The sequence below is a fragment of the Abramis brama genome (assembly GCF_963993115.1).
Source record: "Abramis brama genome assembly, chromosome: 19".
Taxonomy (NCBI): Eukaryota; Metazoa; Chordata; class Actinopteri; order Cypriniformes; family Leuciscidae; genus Abramis; species Abramis brama.
Window position 1 is genome coordinate 17339663 of NC_139981.1, and position 21692 is coordinate 17361354.

The 21692-nt window shown below is 37.8% G+C and overlaps 1 protein-coding gene across 3 annotated transcripts in view; it reads right to left on the reverse strand.

Moving 5' to 3' along the window:
* Positions 1–597: 597 nt before the first annotated feature.
* rtn1a (reticulon 1a) overlaps positions 598–21692 on the reverse strand; it is a 31091-nt gene continuing 9996 nt past the window's right edge. The window contains exons 3-9 of one of the 3 annotated variants that reach the window (XM_084092314.1): positions 18492–19388; positions 4746–4953; positions 4525–4663; positions 3042–3111; positions 1422–1468; positions 870–928; positions 598–759 (exon numbers count right to left, since the gene is read on the reverse strand). In XM_084092314.1, coding sequence (XP_083948440.1) covers positions 720–759; positions 870–928; positions 1422–1468; positions 3042–3111; positions 4525–4663; positions 4746–4953; positions 18492–19388 — 1460 coding nt within the window. In that variant the 3' untranslated portion in view covers positions 598–719. Of the gene's footprint in view, positions 760–869; positions 929–1421; positions 1469–3041; positions 3112–4524; positions 4664–4745; positions 4954–8386; positions 8436–14486; positions 14786–18491; positions 19389–21692 lie in introns of those variants that run through there. The other 2 variants (XM_084092315.1, XM_084092316.1) reach the window with 2 other exon arrangements.

Consider the following 21692-nt stretch of genomic DNA (forward strand, 5'->3'; position numbering starts at 1 on the left):
GTACAAAGTTGGACAGAGTTTAGCTCTGCAGTCTGACCATCATTTGCCCTAGAGAAGGACCACAAAGCTTGTCTTTAAACACCTACACGTATCCCTACAGTTCTGCAAAAAGTACAGTTACACATTTAGTAATAACATCCTCAAATTATCATTGTGCTCGGAATACACAGAAAAGAGAGAAAAAAAAATTCCACATTTCAACTTGATATTAATAAGTATGTCTGTACACAGAGCCACTCTAGCAGTGACGTTGAATTAAGCGATTAATCGACATGGCAGCAGGAGATTATATGACAGGCATGATTTTCATTTTCGTGTCACGTTTTACAGCAGGAAATATGCACTGCAAAATAAAGCAGAGAGAAAGAGCACTGCAGAGATAGCAAATATTTACTCAAGACTGGACTTCATGCACTTAAATCAGAAACAATGAAAGAGAGAAGCACTGCCTGTGTGTCCCTCTGGTATATCTATAGCTCTACGATCGCCCACAAGGTGTCATTAATGTGAATCAGTGTTAGTTAATTATGCAGGGCTTCACCTGTGACTGGCAACAGGGGAGGGGGGTTTATTGGTGCCGTTACACTAACATGACAATCTTTTTTATCATTATTTTTTGAGGTGATATATTGGCCTCCTGTGTAGTTGGGGTCCTTCAGTGCTGGCAAAAGTTGTAGTTTTTACTGGCTATAGTGTTTACTCGTACAGAAGCAAAGAGTTTATTCCTTCTTTTTGGCCCCAGGAACCTTTTCTCTAATCCTGAAAAGCAAACAAAAAATTAGACTGGTAATTTTAACTAATAACTGAAATTTGTATCAAATATAGGCCCAACACTGTTTAAGGTTTGTTAATAGTAATACAGAACTCACTTTCCCATTATTGAGTTAACCTGGGTGCGCACCAGCCCTAAGTACTGATCAATCTGCGTCTGAAAGGGAGAGAAAGAGTATGAGGATTCACCATAGACAATATGGGAGTCAAATGCATTGGTATTTTGGTACAAAATCCATACGAAAATAAAAACAAAAGGTAACACTTTATTTTACAATATCCTTGTTGCACGCTACATGTAGTGACTGTATAATTACATGCAACTAACCCTAATACAAACCCTAACCCAAGAGTAAGTATGTGTAGTTAATTAATATTGCTCAGTACAACAACAACATAATACCAAAAGAAATACCATCACTGCTTTTTTTACTGACTGTACCTGAATAATTTATAAAGAATTATAGAAAATAAAATGTTTACTTAATATAGAATTCTAAGAATAATTTTTAAAATGTTCAATAGCATTAGTTATTGCTCAATTGGCATTGAGCATCATGCAATTTTGCTGGTATAGCAATCAACATCATATTGTGGCACAACATGGACCTTAGAAAGAAAGAAAAAAAGTGTGTTGGGGGGAACATTACCTGGTACTTTTCATAAACCACTGGCACGCTAAACATGGAAACCACAGCTAAAGAGAGAAAGACAAAGGAGAAATATAGTCAGGACAACAGAGTTGCTCTCCCAGAGTGCTGCATCGTCATTTAAGGTTATAACACCCTGACCTACAGCAGTGTGTGTGTTTGTGACAGCACCAACCATCCTGACATGGAATTTTGAGTGTGTACTTAAGATATGGTTGGAAATCAGACAGCAAACACTCAACGCAAAAGGAACTGCTGAACAGTTCTTAGAACATCAACAACATTCACGAATCAGTGCTGATATACGAGAAAGGTTATCAAACATTTATTTAAAAATTTCAAGACATTAATAAGCTGTCTGCTGATGCACTGTCCACTGGTTTACAGCAGTAATAGTGTGTACTGTGTACACTACCTTTCAAAAAGTTTTTTTTTTTTTTTTTTTAAGACATTAAAGGGATACTCCACTTTTTTTGGAAATAGGCTTATTTTACAACTCCCCCAGTGTTAAACAGTTGAGTTTTACCATTTTCGAATCCATTCAGCCGATCTCCGGGTCTGGCGGTACCACTTTTAGCATAGCTTAGCATAGATCATTGAATCGGACAGGACCATTAGCATCTCTCTCAAAAAAAAATGACCAAAGAGTTTCGATATTTTTCCTATTTAAAACTTGACTCTTCTGTAGTTAGATTGTGTACTAAGACCGACGGAAAATGAAAAGTTGCGATTTTCTAGGCTGATATGGCTAGGAACTATACTCTCATTCCTGCGTAATAATCAAGAAACTTTGCTGCCGTACCATGAGTGCAGCAGGCTTAATGATATGATGCAGCGCCTGAAAATAGTCCCCAGCTCGGTAACTTCCAACGTGACTGGGACTAAGTTTGTCTAACCTATTAGACCTATTTTCAGGTGCTGCGTCATATCATTACGCCTGCTGGACTCATGGTACGGCAGCAAAGTTTCTTGATTATTACGCAGGAATGAGAGTATAGTTCCTAGCCATATCAGCCTAGAAAATCGCAACTTTACATTTTCCGTCGGTCTTAGTAACTACAGAAGAGTCAAGTTTTAAATAGGAAAAATATCGAAACTCTTTGGTCATTTTTTTGAGAGAGATGCTAATGGTCCTGTCCGATTCAGTGATCTATGCTAAGCTATGCTAAAAGTGGTACCGCTAGACCCGGAGTTCGGCTGAATGGATTCGAAAACGGTAAAACTGTTTAACTCTGGGGGAGTTGTAAAATGAGCCTATTTCCAAAAAAAGTGGAGTATCCCTTTAAATTAATCAAAACTGAGAGTGAAGACATTTATAATGTTAGAAAAGTTTTCCATTTTAAATAAATGCCGTTCTTTTGAACTTCCATTAATCAAAGAAACCTAACAAATATTATTCCGAATATTCTGTTTTCAACATCGATAATAATAAAAAAATGTTTCTTGAGCAGCACATGAGCATATTGAAATGATTTCTGAAGGATCATGTGACACTGAAGACTGGAGTAATGATGCTGAAAATTCAGCTTTGCCAACACTTTAAAATGTATTATTTTAAAATAGAAAACAGTTATTTTAAATTGTAAAAATATTATGTGTATGTTTGTGTTGTATTCTTACCCAGAATCAGCAGGGTCAGGCCATTAAACAGAGCTCCAACATACGTCAACAACCACATCAACACTGCAAACTAAACACAGACAAATGTACAGCTGTTTTCATTGGATGCTTTTACTGAATCTTTTAATACTCACTAACTTTTTCCACTGTCTAACAAAATGGATAGTACTTAAATATCTTTAAAATGATACACACCTACTATACATGAGATGGAAGACTGCAGTCATATCAGTGGCCTAAAACAGCTCTTTCGCTCTAAATTTGGTGGGTGCCACTCATCTTTGAGATCACATAACCCGTTGAAATCTACCTCAAAAATGATTGGCCACTTTTGGTGTCTAAAGGGGTCATATGAAGCGATTTCTTGTTTTCCTTTTTCTTTAGTGTGTTATGTAGCGGTTTGTGCATTTACAAGATCTGCAGAGTTACAAAGCTCAAAGTCTCAAACGCAAAGATATATTCTTTGTAAAAGTTAAGGCTTAACCACGCCCCCTAAAACGTTTCGTTCAAACACGAGAGTTTCAGAGTTTCATAACACCGTCCAAATGTATACGCAAAGAAAGAAGGTGTAACTTTTATTCTCGCTGTGTTATTGTTGCCGTCGTTGCCGTCATGTCGTGAAGACGCTGTGTTTTCCGTTGCGAAAGCCAAACTACTTTGTTTGGCCTTCCAAAAGACGACACAATTAGAAAACAGCTTTATTTACAACACTGTTCCAGAACAGTACAACCAAAATATTCGACTGTGTGCTGCGCATTTTTCAGAGGACTGTTTTCAAAACCTGGGAGAGACCAATTCCATATTTGCAAGTACATTCTGGCGCTTCTAACTCACAGACACAGCTTGTAAGTATATTTTAATGTTTTAGGAATTTGAAAAGCGTTTCAGAAAGGTGGGGCATAGAGGGGCAACAACAATGTACGGTATGTGTAAAATAATGACTTTTTTTAACCTAAAACCACGTAAAGACATTGCATTAAACCAAATACACAAAATAATGTTCTTTTTAGAACCATCATATGACCCCTTTAACAAATATGCTTGCACATAGGTTATTTCTACCAAGGCATCTTGTAACTGAAACCTTTTGTGTAATACTACATCCATGCCAATAGGTGTCAGTATAAAGACGGCTGTGAAGCAAAATTAGTGAGTGTGCCTTTAAAGGAACAGTTCACTTAAAAATGAAAATTCTGTCATCATTTACTCACCCTCAAGTTGTTTCAAACCTGTATGAATTTCTTGTTGAACAGAAAGGAAGATATTTTGAACATCAACTGGTACATTTGGTACATCAACTGTTTGGTTACTGACATTCTTCAAAATATCTTCTTTTTGATGACAGAATTTTCATTTTTAAGTGAACCATTCCTTTAATACTAAAGATTATCTCGAGTTTGGCATTCAAATTGAAATTGCAATAGTATCATCGAAAATTTGGTAATGTAATATTCGTAAATGAAATGTTAATAGCCGTTTTCACCTTAATGGAGTCGACCAGATCCTGAACCAGAAACAGCCTGCGAAGCTCCTTCATGGTGGTGTTGATGTACAGCTGAGTCTTATCCACATACTTACTGATCTGATCTGCAGAGAGAGCGATCTCCACCTCCAGATAGGCCCTGAAAAAGAGAGAAGCCATGAGAATGGATGAACATGTTCAGTGCTTAATACGCACAAATGAAGACGACAAACTGGACTAACTTGAAGGGGTGGCCCTCGTCGGTTTTTTGCACTGCCTGCAGGACTGATTTGTAGATTCGGAAGCTGACGGTAGCGGAGAGGACAGCCAGAGCGAGATACGCTATAACGCTCACCACACTGAACTGGGTTAAAGAGAACAGCAGCAGCAGCACGCTGCCGAACACCAGTCCAGACTGCTTCAGATCCCGCCAGTGTAGCAGATCTACCACTGAAGAGACAGAGGGAGAAAAACAAGTAGAAGAGTGATTAAAACAATTAAAACAAGAGTTCAATCCACTGGTCAGTTCTTATGTACTTTTGTGCACAAATATTACAGCATGCGCCTGACTGGTCATCATCACGTCTACACATTCACAGGATGCAAGTTTCTCTGCACTTGTTATATTTTAGTACAGAAATTATGCCCTGTAAAACATGGTTATGTAGACATCTCTCAAATTAGCAGAAGTTTAGTATTTGTGTTATGCTTATCACTATGTATTAGTGTCAAGTTGTCAACAGAATTGGCAATTAGCTCATTACTACTGAATGAAATTAACATTTGTGTGAAATCTGCATACGAATGTTTTCACAAACAAATCATGATTCATCAATTACTTGTAGAAAAATGTATCTAAATTTACACAAACCGCACGTGTGCAAAAATTATATACTCTTGAGTGGCTTTAGAAATGTGTTAAGAGATACAATTTTATATATTTATTACTTAAATATATTTCTTCATATACAGTAAAAGGTGCATTATAGCTCGAGCTGCAAGGTTCCTCTGCATGAAAACTCAGTTACAGCTAGCTAATCTGAGTCTGTAAACGGTTTACTGTGTTTGAACTGGTTTTGAGGATGGCACAACTGGCATTGCTCGAGGGTCTCTCTGCACATGCTCTCTGATAAAAGCATGTTTTTAGAGACGCTGAGAGTAACAAAAGGTTGTGCAGAAAAGCCCTTCTATGGCTGTGTTTTATGCAAATATTAACCTCAGGCACATGGTTGCTCATTTACAACACTATAAATTCATTAGCAGTAGGTTGAGAAACTCGTGGGTGTATGGATGTGTTGTGAATTAGGCGGAAATGTTTTGTGAGACGTTCTACTTTGCATTTAAATACGAATAATACGAGTCCCATTCTAGATACACTTTCTGATCAATACATTTCCATTATTATTATTTTTTTCTTTTACATTTTCCATATAAATAGAGATAGTACTACAGTAGAGTAGAAATTCTGCATATCTTGCAAATGTGTAACCTTGAGGCTATCAGTTCACACCTGTCTACCTCTCACAGCACCTGTTGTCAACGTATCTAACCCTAACCATCTGTGTGCACACACACTCTTCTGGGTTAATTATTTATGTTAGCTAAGACACATGCAGTGCAAATAGTCATGTTATCAGAAGTGCTGTAATATATTGAGCTATATGCCTTCACTGTATTAACTTCAATTTAAGAGGTATAACAGTGAAATGAAGAGGAGCATGAAGGTTGTACACTTGTAGGCCACCATTAGTTTGCATATGGTAAAGTATAACCATGTAAAATGACACAGATAAAAGGCAAAACCAAATCTATGGTGAAATAACTGTCACTCTATTAAAAGAGTTGAATTTCTGTTTGCAACATCACTGACTTATCCATCTTAAGTTACAAGAGTAATCCCCCTTGAAGCAATCTAATGTTAAGTGTCCTGCTCAAGGACCACCAATAGCAGGGTTCAAATCTTTTGGTTACCAGCCCAGACATCACACAATCCTCCACATGCAAACCTACAAATCAGTCTCATCGTTCTCTTCACTGCATGTCTGTCATCTTCCAAGTACAAAATAATTTGGAAAGTCTTTGAGCATACACTGAACAGATTAAAACCAAGCACACTCGCTGACCAAATATAATATTCATTATGGGTCGGAAAACACACTGTTCCACGGAAACTATTCTGGAGCTTATATCTGCTATTTTACATTTGATGACAACTAACGTCCTGCACTACTAATTTGACATACTGCTTTTCATATAATATTTAGTAGTCATATTTGGATGCGGGGTTGGTTAAAGTCCTGTATGCTGATTGTTCAATATAGCATTCTGGCTATGCTTAAGTACACATACACTACCGTTATAGTTTTAGGTCTGTAAGAATTTTTAATGTGTCTTATGCTCATCAAGGCTGCATTTATTTGATCATAAACAGTAATATTGTGAAAAAATATAATGAAAATATCTGTTTTTTATTTTTATAAAATGTAATTTATTGCTGTTATGGGAAGCTGTATTTCCAGCATCATTACTCCAGTCTTCAGTGTCACATGATCCTTCAGAAATTATTCTATATGCTGATTTGCTGCTCAAGAAACATTTTTTTATTATTATCAATGTTGAAAAGGGTTGTACTGCTTAATAGTTTTGTGGAAACTGTGATAAACTCTTTTAGGATTCTTTAATTAATAGAAAGTTTAAGTATTTATTTGAAATAGAAATCTTTTGTAACATAAATGTCTTTACAGTCAGTTTTAATCAACTGAATGCATCCTAGCCGAATAAAAGTATTAATTTCTTAAATCTTACTGACCCCAAACTTTTGAATAGTATTGTATATAATAAAAGCTATGACCCATTCGTTTGATCAAAGAAAATGTACACTTCTTTGCATACTTGTATGATTTTAATTATTAAAATTAGACTTTTAAATTATTATGATACTTCATAACCAAGCAGGTTTAATGCAAGCTTGTGAGATAATGGACCGGTTTCAAGCAGGTATCTAAGAAGACCAAGGTCTTTCTTCTCTGGCTACTGGAGGAAAAACTGAATCCCTGAAAAGCTGAAGCAAGTAGAATTGGTAACTTGTTGCCATGCGAACCAGCATATTGAGATCTCTGAATCATCTCTTCAGTCTCTGCAGCAACCGAGAGATCCCTGTAGCTGATGTTTTTTCTTTTTTTTTTTTTACACCTGTATTTTTACACTTTTGGATGCAGCTTTGGAAGAAACTGTTACACACACTCACTGAAGCTGGTCTGTCACACTCTAGCATGTGCACGACATCTGTAGTCCCCTTGCGTGAGTCTCCCATTGGTCCCACTGGGCTAAATTTAGCCCTGCAGAGCTTAGAGGAGGGCAGAAATATCGGCCATTTTTATCTCGAGATTTTTCCAAATGATTTTCTCCAAGATGAAGTGCAGACTTCAGATTTGACTGAGTTGGATACACTATCAATTGTTTTTTAATTCTGATTATTTCTCATCAATAATAATGTTAAACAACAAACAACTTCAAATACAACCCTTGATAATGATACACTTTCCTACTCTGACAAATCCTTCTATTAACCACCTCTTTAAATAGAACAAGACTAAAAACAGCAACGCTCACACTCTCTCTCTTCACACACACCGTTAAACATTGACTAACTAATGTAGACTAATATAATATTAGTGTTTAAGAATATACAGTAGTTAGGTGACTTAACATTGGCTCTATAATATGAACACTACAGCACCACAGAATTCACTTATCCATCAAAACCAGTGACATCTATAGTTAACTCCATCACTATAGACTCATAAATCAATACTGTCACAGAGGCCCCTGGTTTCTGATGTCAAAACACCAAAACTAACAGAAGACAGAGAGAGATACTGACCTGAACCACCCATGACTGCAGACAGCAAGAAAAAGAGAGAGAGAGACAGTGAGTGGGAACGCACACAAAAGGAGAGAGAGAAAGGCAGGGAATGAGAGGGAGGGGGGCCTGCTCATACTACCATTGGCTAATAATGGACAGACAGACAGACAGACAGACAGTCACACACACACACACACACACATAAACACACACACAGCATACCGGGTGACAAATAGCTCAGATTGAACAAAAACACAATCGAAAACAGAATTATGTGTGACCCATCATAGAACCCAATTAATCCATCTTGTTTCATCCAGTATGTGTGTGTGTGTGTGTGAAAAGAAAGAAAGAGGGCAGCAGCAGTTGCTATAGATACAGTGTTCCAGTTTCCCTTACACACATTGCTTAGGGGGCCAGCTTAAAATACGAAGGTGGTGGTGGGGAGTAATTGTGTGCATGTGTGCTGGTGTTTAAATGTCGGAGTGTAATTATAGCATCTGAGAGCTTGGCACCCAGGCCGACATTGTATACAACTATTCACTTCCTAAATGAAAAGTCTGAGTGCTACTGTGGAGTTCTGGAAGTAAAAATCTCATTTATTTTTCTCCATAGGGGAACTGATTTCAATAACTTAAAAAAGACAGGCCTACTGTGAGATACGAGGTTATTAAGCGATGGCATATGCTTTTGTTGAGGCCATCCATCAGCCCACATTATTTTAACTTATTTTTTTTAATTAATCATGTTCAATAGCAGAATTCATTGTGAAAAAGTACATAGGCTTTATGGTGAATGTCTCATGAACTAACAGGAAAACAGGTCTTGCATCTACTTGTCGGAGAAAGTGTTAATGGCAGTACGAACTGACGGCAATATCTATGGACTATCTATTTAAGGTAATCAGCTAACCTAGCTAGTTCTTTTATTGATGCCATTTTATTCTATTTAAATATCTTAATGTTATTGAGTAGAAGAAAAATAGGACATAATCGGTTATGCTCATCTGCTATATATATGTGTGTGTGCGCAATAAATGTAAAATATATATAATTTACATAATAGACATCTTTAAATCAATAGTTTTATATGTCTCCATCGTATTTATTTCAATTATGTCATTCACAATGCTCCATGGGACTGTAGTTATTTATCTCAGTAAAGCATTTGTCTTTCTGTGATTCACCTCGTAGCTGATTGGTTTAATTCATAGCTAAAAACTCTTAAAGAGTTTTTTTTTAAAGTCCCCATGGGCTAAATTAATGGGAAAAATACTTCTAAAACACCAAGGCGGCTGAGAAAGTGGGCAGGCACTGATGCACACTATTGGGACTGAAAGCCTGAATGTTCATTCAAAATGGCTGAACATCTGGATATCTTTTTTTAGCGAATCAAAACAGGTTTTCTTAATCAGTTAACACTATGCTAAGCTAGTATGCCAAGCTGTGAAACACATCCCGGACCAGAAAGGGAGCACGTGTGACCTCCTAAACTCTTCTCTGCACTTCTGACCTTCACAATGCCCAAGCATGGCGAGTTACCACAAAATATTCCCATTAGACACTTTATTCCCTACCTTTTTAATATTGTATGTATATTTTATTTGGCCTGAGGCTACACTCAGTGTGTTCGTCTTTGTTCACCCTGCCAGAAAAGTTAAATATTGAAAATGATGTCATCATTGCCTTATGCTGTCGCCTATATGACTTTCTTTTTTTCTGCAGAACATAAAATAATATATTTTGAAGAATGCTGGTAATCAAACTGTTTTAATTACTGTTTTCTTCCACTGTACAAAAAACACAGAGACATTTTTCACAATACCTCAATTTATCCACCAAAGAAGAAAGTCAAGCAGGTTTGGAATGACATGAGGGTGAGTAAATGATGATGATAACATTTTTGGTTGAACAGTCCCTTTAAAAAAAAGTAGCAGAGGCTCAGTCTTCACTGAATCCACACCAACGATGCTGTTTTTGTCACATTTTTGTGCCAGTTTAAGTTTTAATTAGGGTTGGTGGTAGCTTATTGGTTAATGATCTGGGCTGCTGACACATAAATCTCAAAAATAGGTGACCCAGGCGGATCACAATCCTGGTACTCATACAGTATACTGGGCTCCTCATCTGAATAAAAGAACTGCAAAAACTATCCAATTTTCTGCAAGCCAAGATGTGTAATATGTTAGAATCAAGAGAGTTGCACACACACAATCATGCAATTCCAGAGCTAAACGGGGAACGGAATCCAAGTGGACAGGATGTGCTGCCCCACCAAACGATAAAACAATAATTTAAATCTAGAGGGAATATTATGTTCCTAATAGAGATGCACCGATTGATCGGCTGGTGACCGGAATTGGCCGATTTTCACGTGATCGGCCGTGACCGGCGACCGCCGGCCGGTCAGTCTGACAAATGCCGATTTTATGCCGGTCAAATGCACTCGGGCGCCGCATGATTAACATCGCGCAACATCAGCATCACACGTGCACACGGTACACACATGTAGAAAACCTCGTGAATTACGTCCGTTCAGACCGCAAGCGCGTATTTTTTTTCGGCGTGCATGTTAATCAATGAGTGCATTCACAACGGGAGCAGGAGCAGCGCGTGAGCGTCAAGCAGGAGCGTCGCGAGCAGTGAAGCGCGTGTTTCGGCGCCGAGTCCATTTGCTGCACTGCTCACGCTCAATTAAAGGGAAAGCACACTTTTGATGGACAAAATAGCCTAAATAGGGTTTCACCAAAAAAGTGCCCAAAATGCACAGACTTTGCGTGTTTTAACAAGAACTAGAGTAGGCTATGTCAGAATAGAAAACGAAGACTAATATTTATAGAAAATGTACCCATTTAAACTTGTTTTATTATTCAGTTTGTACAAGTGATTGCAATAGGCCTGTGTGTGTGTGCTTTGAGAAATATCTTTATACTGCAAGGCTATATTATTTTATTTTTTATTTATATATTATTTTATTGCCATTCCCTGTTTTCATACAGACGTTTAGTTTGTTAAATATATATAAAAAATATTGGATATTGAATGTGAAAAGGAAATGGTTCTTCCATAACACTGCACTTTAGATGTGTGTGAACTATGCAAATTGTAAAATGTTCTATTACAGAAAAGATATAAAATAAATATTTGTGTGTGCTGTAAAGTGGTTAGAAAAAATGAAATCGGAATCGGCTAAAATCGGTATCGGCAGGTCAAACTTAATGAAAAATCGCAAATCGGAATCGGCCCAGAAAATTGTAATCGGTGCATCTCTAAACAATAATTTAAATCTAGAGGGAATATTATGTTCCTAATGTTTCATTTATTTGTTACACATATCGTGCGAGAGGGAAGGGATGGGTCAAGCTTATTTGAGGAAGAAAAACAGAGATATTTATCTGATTCCTTACTACTCTTGACCAATATCCCATTATTATTATTGTACTGGATTTTCAGAGATGCCGCTATATGTACAGATAAACACAACTAAATAAAGATACTGTAACAAATGCATTGTGTACACATTTCCATTTAAACGTCTACTAAACAAAACTAAACTTCAGCAGTGGTTTTGTTAGGTGTAAATGTGTAATCAGAAGAAATCCATTAATAAGCTATTAATTATTTACTTGCTTTGATTTAATTAAGCCTCTAACTACAGACGAATGTATATAAATGAGTTCAAATAAAACAGAAACATCAGCTTCAGGTCTGTGAGTGGTTTTAAAAATACAGCACTGAATGTTTTCTTTCTGTGTGCATGAGAATGTATTTAGAGGGGTCTGAGTTCAATATGAATCATCAAAAACAAGAAATGATTGCATAGTGATGTCATATGCTCCTGCAGGGAAAATAGTGATGTCATAGATGTAAATATAGAGAAAATGTGATTAAGAGTGAAGAGAAAATATGCATAAGTGCATCCCAAAATGTGTGGAATGTTGGACACTTCACGCACACAACTGTCACACATTTCCTCATTAAATTTATAGATAAGACAACTGAGTAAATGGTGCATAGTATAAGTTTATAGTGTATAGTATGTCATTTGGGGCACGACTCATGTTTTTGTTGTGAAATGACCATGAGTAGAATTTCTAAATTGTTTCCGTACATAAAGGTAGAAACAGATTAATGACCTAACTATGTATTGTAGTTGTAAACATACATTAAAAAGGGCTCTGCATATGTCTAGGGACAACAAGGATGGACTCATTTTTTTCTTCTTTACTTTTGCCAGTGACCAACCACTTAGCAACTAACTACAACCATAGATATGTATGCGTAGATTCCACATTCGACCCTCTGCATCTTGGAACAGTCAGCATGTCGTCACTCACAGTAAGACTAAATGATGCGACAACATTGAATTTCCCGAAGAAATAGAATAACCTTTCACAGGTGAGAGTGTGTTGGTTTGTGTTTTTAAATGCATTAAATCAATATTACAGGTTTTAACTATGGTACTTTTTAATGTTTTTACTTCTACTATGGTAACTTTTTAATGTTGTGTTAGCTGACGCCTTTATCTTGTTGTATTGTGTTAGTTTAGCTAAATCATTTGCTGAAGACTATTGCAAATATAGATATTCATAGATGCATCTAACTACGGTCGCAGACGCTCAATCAACTTGCTCTCGAATGTTTGACCGTTCCAATATGGCGGACGGCTTACGTATTGTGACCTAGTCTCAGCCTCAGACGTCACGCCCACGAACCACTGGCTGACCATCTAATACATATGGCACACAAAATTGGAAACTCTTTAGGACTTTCGAAGTTGTCATCTGATTGGTTGAATTCTACAGGATTTCCGGGAGACGTGTGTGTCACGTTCTTTAACGGCCCGCCGGGAAACAAGGCTGTCGTGAAGCCAAACCCCCTTTTGGAAGAAGCAAGCCGTTGTGTTTACAACTGTGGCAATGAGCGCTTATCAGGGTCAACTAAACGCTAGATTTTCAAAAGTATGTGAAGTATGTAAAGTTCGTGGCATCAACTCTTTAAAATACGTCCAATAGTTTTACACATCGGTCTGTTACTGTAGGGACATCAACGTTACATTTTCACACCCCTAAACATGACACAGAACAAAATGAACTGTGATTGGTTGCTATGCATGTCAGTCAGATGGCATCTGGGGCGGTCCTTGGCCAATGAAAGCTGCTATATATATATATATATATATATATATATATATATATATATATATATATATATATATATATATATATGACTAAAACGCCATAGAGACGCCATAGCAGAAACCATTCAGAACACCTAATACTGAGAATGTTATCAGGCCAACTATAACGCTGAATTTTTCCATCTAGTTACAGACAACAATTTCAGCTTTAAACACAATCGTACACAAATACTGTAGCTTTACAAACACAGACTGCTAACATTCACACAATGAAGTATCTATAAATGCCATGTCTGCACTACCTTTATCTGAATGGACATTTAAAATGTGCCTGCCATTCTACTGGAACAGCCTAGAGAGCGTTTTCTGTTTTTTTTCTCTTTTAAAAAGATCACGTCTTTCTCTTTTTTTGCAATCTCCTACTCTTCATTTCATTCTCTAGGTATTTTTTGTATCAATGCAAAAAATAGAGATGGCATGTCTTGAATACAATACACAATAATTGAATACAATACACAAAATGTATCAACAATTTGTTCAATGTCTTCCTTCTCTAGGTATTTTTTTCCTTCTTAAGGTATCATGGATGCTTGTTGAAGACAATGACGTAATCAGGATGGGTGTGACCTGGTTGCTATAGCGACAGCCTCATCTAGCCTTGCTGTAACAGCGATTGAATATAAAAACAGCCTGAACTCTGTACCATGGCACCCGGAGCCTAATCTAACGACACAGCAGGGTTTCCATATCAGCATTACTATGAAGCAGACAGACCACCTGCCAGCCCTCATCCCAAAACAGATGCCTCTCCTCTCTTTGTCCCACCAGCGCAAAGACTGAGAGGAAGCTGAAGCTTCATGTAAAACGCAAAAACTAAAACACACACAAATTCATGGCATAACATACGCAAATCAAACATGGTGTTGTAAGATAAACACCATAAAATGCAGTTTTACACAGACAAACGCGAAATCTGTACCCTGTCCTCTCCAGCTGCTCCAGGTGCACTTCCCTTTATCCATGTCTTCCCCTCCTCTGTCGCTTCTCTCGCTGCTGTCGTCTTTCTTTTTTCCCTCTCGCTGATCTTGTGTATTCCCGAGACCCACTATCTCACACGTCCGAACGGCATGAACGGCCAGAAAAGAGAGAAGAGAGCAGGGGAGAGGGACGCTACAGCTACTCAGTAATGAAACAGGCAGAGAAAGAGAAGGAGAAGGAGAAGGAGAGGTGGCGCTCTGCTGGATGAAACGGTAAACACTGCAACCTCCTCCACCGCAGAGAGCGGATCGTACCATATGCAGCGCCCGGGGCGAGATGGGGGGGATTCAGATCAAAGAGGCCCCACCCTACCCAACAAAGCTCATCCATAAACATATGGTCATGTGACCTCAGTGGCATTGTTGTCGACTAAAAATGGGTGGAGTCTGATGGGTTATTTATTTCTTGGTATCCACAAACAGTTATTATTTTATTGCATTAAGACTTAACCTATAGAACATTTTTTCAGAGCAGCGCCATGACATGTATGAAAGCGAGGCTGTGAGGGATAGACTTGCCATGTTTTCAATGGCATCCGCTGTAAAAAGCTCCTAGATCACTTAATATGATTTTCCACAGCTCATATAGACCTTATTCACAGCAGCGCCCGTTTTGAATTTTAACGGGATAGACACATAAATATATATGATATATACGTAGTGGCTGTTTCTATGGGCCGCTATACGTAAGCCGTCCACCATATTGGAACGGGCAAAGCACTGAAAGCAGGCCCATGAACACTCGAGAGCAAATTGACTGAGCGTCTGCAACCGTAGTTAGATCCATGTAGAAATTTCAGTAGACAAATAACTTTAGTGAAAGTTCCAGAAAACGTAGGTGATCTGGGAGCTTTATACAGCTTTTTAAAGCAGATGCCATTGAAAACACGGTAAGACTATCCCTCACAGCCTCGCTTTCATTCCAGTTAAAAATCAAAGATGGCGCTGTTGTGAATAAGGTCTGAAGCTTTGTTTCCGCCACTGAATAAAAAAATATATAAAAAAAGTAATTGCGAGTTTAGTTTATATCCCGCAATTCTGACTTTAAAACTCACAATTCCTTTGCAGAAACAAGCTTCCATACTTAGAACATTGCAGGCTAAGTGTGAAAATATAAGTCATTACAGACTGAGTTACAAATAATAATAGAGCTACATATTCATTACAACATTGAAACAAAAAATGAATGTTTCCAGAAGGTCTGGTATTCGACGATTTCAGTTTTATTCATTTTCATCATCGTCTTCTGTTTCCCATAGCATCTTCCCACAAAGCGCTCACCAGGGTAACAGCTTAAGCTCCCTGCCTCCCGTGTTACTATGGCAACAGGCTGATCTGCTGATCCAGATTGTCTCAGTCAGAATTGCAGTGTAATAGTTTAATATCACCACATTAAAAACACCCCGCTTATTCACATGACGATATACTTCACCACTATAGAGCGATCTGTTGGTAATGTTCAAATAAAGTATTTCAATTAAGAAAAAAAATAAAGCTTTGTTACATAAAACTGCAGTCTCTACCGCCCTCTGCAGGGGATCTACGGGAGAGCTGCAGAAAAGGCGTTGACCTCTTTTTCCAACATTCCAGAACCTTCAGTTTCACTCACCAGACAATTAATGGAACATGTCTGTGTGTGTGTGTGTGTGTGTGTGTGTGTGTGTGTGTGTGTGTAAACGCAATTCACAACATCAGATATACACAAGTATGTTATACAACCTAATATATTATACCTTTAATATAAGGAATAAATGAAACAACGTAGCAAATTAATTCATATATAATATCAACTGCTGTTTCTTCCGTCAAAATGATGAAGAAAAACGTGCTTGTATCATCATATGTGCATGTACTGCCCCCATTTTACAAGAGAGTTATATAAAAATACTATATAAAATACAACAAGCTAGAAAGTCTGCTTTTCTCGAGAGAACAACTTTAATCCAAAACACATTAATTTGTTCTAATGTTCATTCCTCCCACCGCCGTCACGATTGCATGGCTCTCAGGTTCACGCAAACACTGAGAGGTGGACTGACTCCAGAGATGAGCATGTTTAGAGATGTGTGTTCTGGTTCTGGAGTCAACAAGTTCATAAACCTAACAGAATATCACTCCTGTCATAAATATCCAAATGAAGGCTTGCAATTTTATTAATTAGTCTTAACAATATGACAAGAATTGATGATAGTTAAGAATGCTTTTCTGCTGGCTCTTTGTTATTGAGAAGTTATGTAAATAAGCCACAGTGCAGTTGTTTAAACCCACCACTAGAGGGAGATTATCCCCTAATTCAGACTCAATCGACCCAGTCTGTGGCTGTGCCTGGTCAGTCAATGACTTCACAAACAAGGCATTTCACATTGAAACTGGTTTCATATCGCTTTCAAATGACCACGTTGTCATATCTAATGATCTAGACATAAACAATAAATAAATTCAAGCAAGCTTTAGTTATAAACAAGCATTTAAAGGCTACAATGCATATTTATGGATGGAAAATGGGAATTTATTTATTCTAGTTTATATGCATCGAATCGTTGACCTATGCTGCCTTCAAAATAATAGATTAAGGCATCTTAGTAGACAGGCTGTTACACAAATGTGTGATGTTCCTTAATGCCTTATAAAAAGACTGCATTTTTTTGTGCTTTTGAAATCAAATTAGTCCTTGCAACATAAGCAGGCTTTTCTATTTACTCTTTTATGGAAAACACCAGATGTGACAATAATCTCCTCAACATTGCATCCTCTGAGCACTGTAGAATTATCTAGTATTGCTACACATTCAAAGAGTTGGTGATAAAGAATCAGATCAGTGAGATGAATTGCACAGGGAATCCAGGAACCCATGATTTAAATGAATATTTTGGGTTCAATACAATAAAAATTAAGGTTCATTTTGGTTGCATATATTACAGAAAATGTCTCTAATGCTGTAAATATAAGTACAATACAGAATTTCAGATTAATTTAGACTATAACTCACCTTTTTGAACTATTCTTTGAAAGAACAAGCACATAAGAGTCAATCATTTTAGGGAGTGGGCAATACATTGGCCGGATGACCACGTCCTACTGTATGTGTTTGATTTACTAAAAAGAGTCGGCTTATAAGAGTCCTTTGTTTGTCAATCAGACTACATTATTTAGCGGTTCATGTTTATTTGATTGCATTGCATTCAATACAGACTGCGAACTCACATTCACAACTCTTTTGTCTGGCATGACTGTTTTCGATAATGAAAAAGATTATGCGAATTATCTTATGCTATTAAATACATTAATTAAGTAAACTACCTCTCGTGTAAACTGTTATGGTGATATACTGCATCATAGGATCTATTCAAAAATAGTTTTTTTGTAATGAATGTGTTTAGAGATGGCATTTGGTGATAAACAGGAGATGAGCTGGTACTCCTACATCATCACTTCATCAGTTCATGACACTCACCACCTCTCATCACAGCTGTCAGGCATCAGTGGATGTTCTCTGTGTCACAGCGCTAATGTTAGCTGGCTTCCAAACCTTCAATACTACAGAGTAATGGATCTCAAGTTCTCAACCTTTTTGACTCCAAGGTCTCCCATTGTCACAACACAATATTCAAAGGACCCCCATATTGGCAAATATATTTTCTCTGGCATTTATGCTGTAATTATGATTGTTTTAAGTTGTGTAGTGTTTTTTTTCGTGTGTTGTTTTTAGCATTTTAATCAATTGTTCTAAAAGCACCCTTGGTTATAAAGCAATGTTAGGATCTGAAATGAATTTAGTGTCATACCTGTACCTACTAAGTGAAAAAAATTAGTGTCCACAAATATTTTGTACATTAAACTATTAATTATGCATGCATCCTTATCATTACCAATTTAATATCATTATATTATTTAAATGATAATAAAACAACACTGCTTGGAGGAAGAATAGGCGCAGAGCATCTTACCTTTCTGTCTGCTGAAGCTATGGAGTAACAAGGACAGATCAGCCTCCTTCTCGGTGGTAGAACTCACAACACTGCTTTTGCTTTTATTCTCCTTCTCCTGACCGGAGTTCTGCTCCGGAGTCACTGTAGACGTTCCCATTACTGCAGGCCTGGGTTTGGTGGACCAGCTGTCCTCTGGTTGCGGCTTGGGCTTCTCAACAGGCACTGCTTTCTCCTTTTCCTTCTCTTTTTCTTTCTCTGTTTCTCTCAGGGTGTTGGCTGGGGGGTCGGTGAAGGGAGAGGCCGAAGGGGAGGAGGTTGTGATGGGCTTCGAGGATGTGACGCCTGTGGTCAGGGGAGATGATGTTTCAGGAGGTTTTGGGGCAGAATATTCCTGCTCCCTCTTGGGACTTTCTTCAGAAGCTGATTCGATTAGCAGGTCGCTGTCGAGCTCCGCCTCCCTTTCCTCTCGTAACAGACTATAAAGTGGAGGGTTGCTGGATTGACCAAAGCCCACCTTGGTTCCCCCAGATAGCTCAAATGGGTTACTAACACTGACCTTGTTGGGTTGTGGCTTGTCAAATGGGTTACTAGCTTTGTCAGTGGCAGATGTGTAGCTGGTCTGCTCAAATGGGTTGCTTGCTGGACTGAATCCGTCTTTTGTGGGTGGGGTCTTTGATGTCAAGTCGTGTATCGGCGAATCAGAATCTTCAGCCACTTGCTCAATTTCTGAATCTCCAGACTCGTCTTCACTGCCATGAAGGTCTTGATCCCACGGGGATGAGGGTTTGGCTGAACTCTTGATGTCCTGGGCTGCAGGAAGATTGGGATGAGAGCTGATGCTGCTGGAATCTTGGGTGGAGCTCACAGACTTCATTCCTGCAGGCTGGAACAGCACATCAGATGGAGACTCACGACCTGAAAAAGAGGATTGAGGAAAGTAACAAAATGTACGAATTTAAGAAAGACTAAAATATGACGGAACAAATATAATATATATTATAATTTTAAAATATGCCCAAAAAAATTAATTAGAGGCAAGACCATAACACTCCAGATGAGTGTTTTTTCTGCCTCTAATACCCACCATTTCTGCCTCAGAGTACAAAAATATTATTGAGATAAAGTAATTTGTAGCAATTATGAGAAATAAACTTGTTTAAAAACAGTTTTGTCAACTAACTAAATAAATACAATATATATTTGTATAAATAATTATGCAAAATATAGAAATCACAATTGAAGAAATGTCTCACTTATAACTCATGACTCTGAATTTGAAGATTAAATGTATGTGAATTGATTGTATTTCACTCTATCTATCTATCTATCTATCTATCTATCTATCTATCTATCTGTCTGTCTGTCTGTCATAGGCCCTGTCCCAAATGGCACCCTAAGCACTTACAGTCTTCCTCTGAGTCTGCACTTTCGTTACGTAACGCCGCTTTGATTGTCGGGAAAAAGTCATTGTAAGTCCACAAGACCGAAAGTGCATATGAAGTGTGCCAATTGGGACAGGGCCATACTCTCCATTACTATGTCTGTTGAAGGCCTCGACAGAGTTGGCAATTTTTCATAAACACTTTTTGTTATTCTGGATGAAACCTTCTTCACTTCCTGATAGCAATCAATAATAGAAGTGGTCTTCATTTTAAAACATGTACATATATCTTCTGTGGAAGTCTCAGGACCAAAAAATGTTTGTGCAATCACGACGTGTCGATGTCCTACCTGCCTGTCAACATATGTATTTACATTTATGCATTTACCAGACTTATTTCCATACCTCCGCACACCCTGCTCATGCAGACATCTGACGTCAACGGCGCGTTCTGAAAGGCTATGCAGAGTTGTAGAGAGACAGTCATCGAACGCCGCAAACAAACAGAGGCCGCCTTTTACAATTCCTCCTGAATCAAAACAACGAGCTTATGCTGCGTTCACGCCATGTCGTAACCGTAATTACTCTAAGTTCTACCCGGAGCGGTCATGTCCTCAGAGTCGGATTTATGAATTTCTCTGGCAACACTATCAACGCCAAAATGAGTCTGCAGCAGTCCGAACTGGTTACATTCAGTTTTACAGTTTTTTTTTTTTATTCGCTTTGGTACTATTTTCACAAGTAAGTTGTGCATTCTCAAAACTCTTAGTGTTAATATCACAACAGATCATCAAAAGTGCACTTTTTTCAAACATTTTAGCACTTTTCAATTGTGTTAGTACAATACACAAAATCACAAAGTATCATTTTCACAACAAAAAAATGAGTGTTTCATATATATATATAAATGTTTAATTCACAGTAACTACCTTTCATAATGCTCTTACTATCAAACTTTTGATTTGCATCTCTTCTCGTTCAGTTTAATATGTTTGTCTATTATTTAGGCTAATCCAACTGAACTTAATAATTAATCATCATTTTGAACACCTATAGATTGCTATAGATATTGATTCTATAGACAGTTTCTATATAACTGTATATGTAATGTGATTTCTATAACCAAATGTAATGAATTCTTTTTACATAAGTGACCACCACTATGTTCAAAGTGTGTGCACATGAATGTGTGTTTGTGTGTGTGTGTGTGTGTGTGTGTGTGTGAGAGAGAGAGAGAGAGAGAGAGAGAGAGAGAGAGAGAGAAAGAAATGTGCCATTTGTGAACATAGAGCAGGATAGAGTACAAGGGAGAGGAAACAGTCAATGACTGTGTGTGTAACATCAGATTGATCAGAGATGCATCAAGGGAGACAGATGGCATCAAATACAGCGTTTTACATAACAGTATATATGCCAGATTACCATGGAAGAGGCTGCCACATTACTGTAACTCCCCCTTCATCTGTAAAGGTCAACTACAGTACAGATTCAGTCATATGGTATACAGTGAGAACATATTGCCAGTAAACTCTGTTCTAGCACAAAACCTCATGGCAGTGTCATACTTCATCACACCTTTTGATAACACATTGAATAGACACTATTACAAACACTGTGAAAGAAAGACTAGCTGTGTTACAAGCGTGATCAGTTTGGATTTTTGTACTAAGCGTTTTGAAAATGTACACCTTACTTGTGAAAATAGTACCAAAGCGACTAAAAAAACCTTTATTGTACTGGTATATGTTTTGAGACATGAGGTAATTTATCGCAGTCTCTCATGGCGCTTTGCAGAATCTTCTCTGGCTGTGCATGACCTGTGTTTGGAGGAGGCGTGG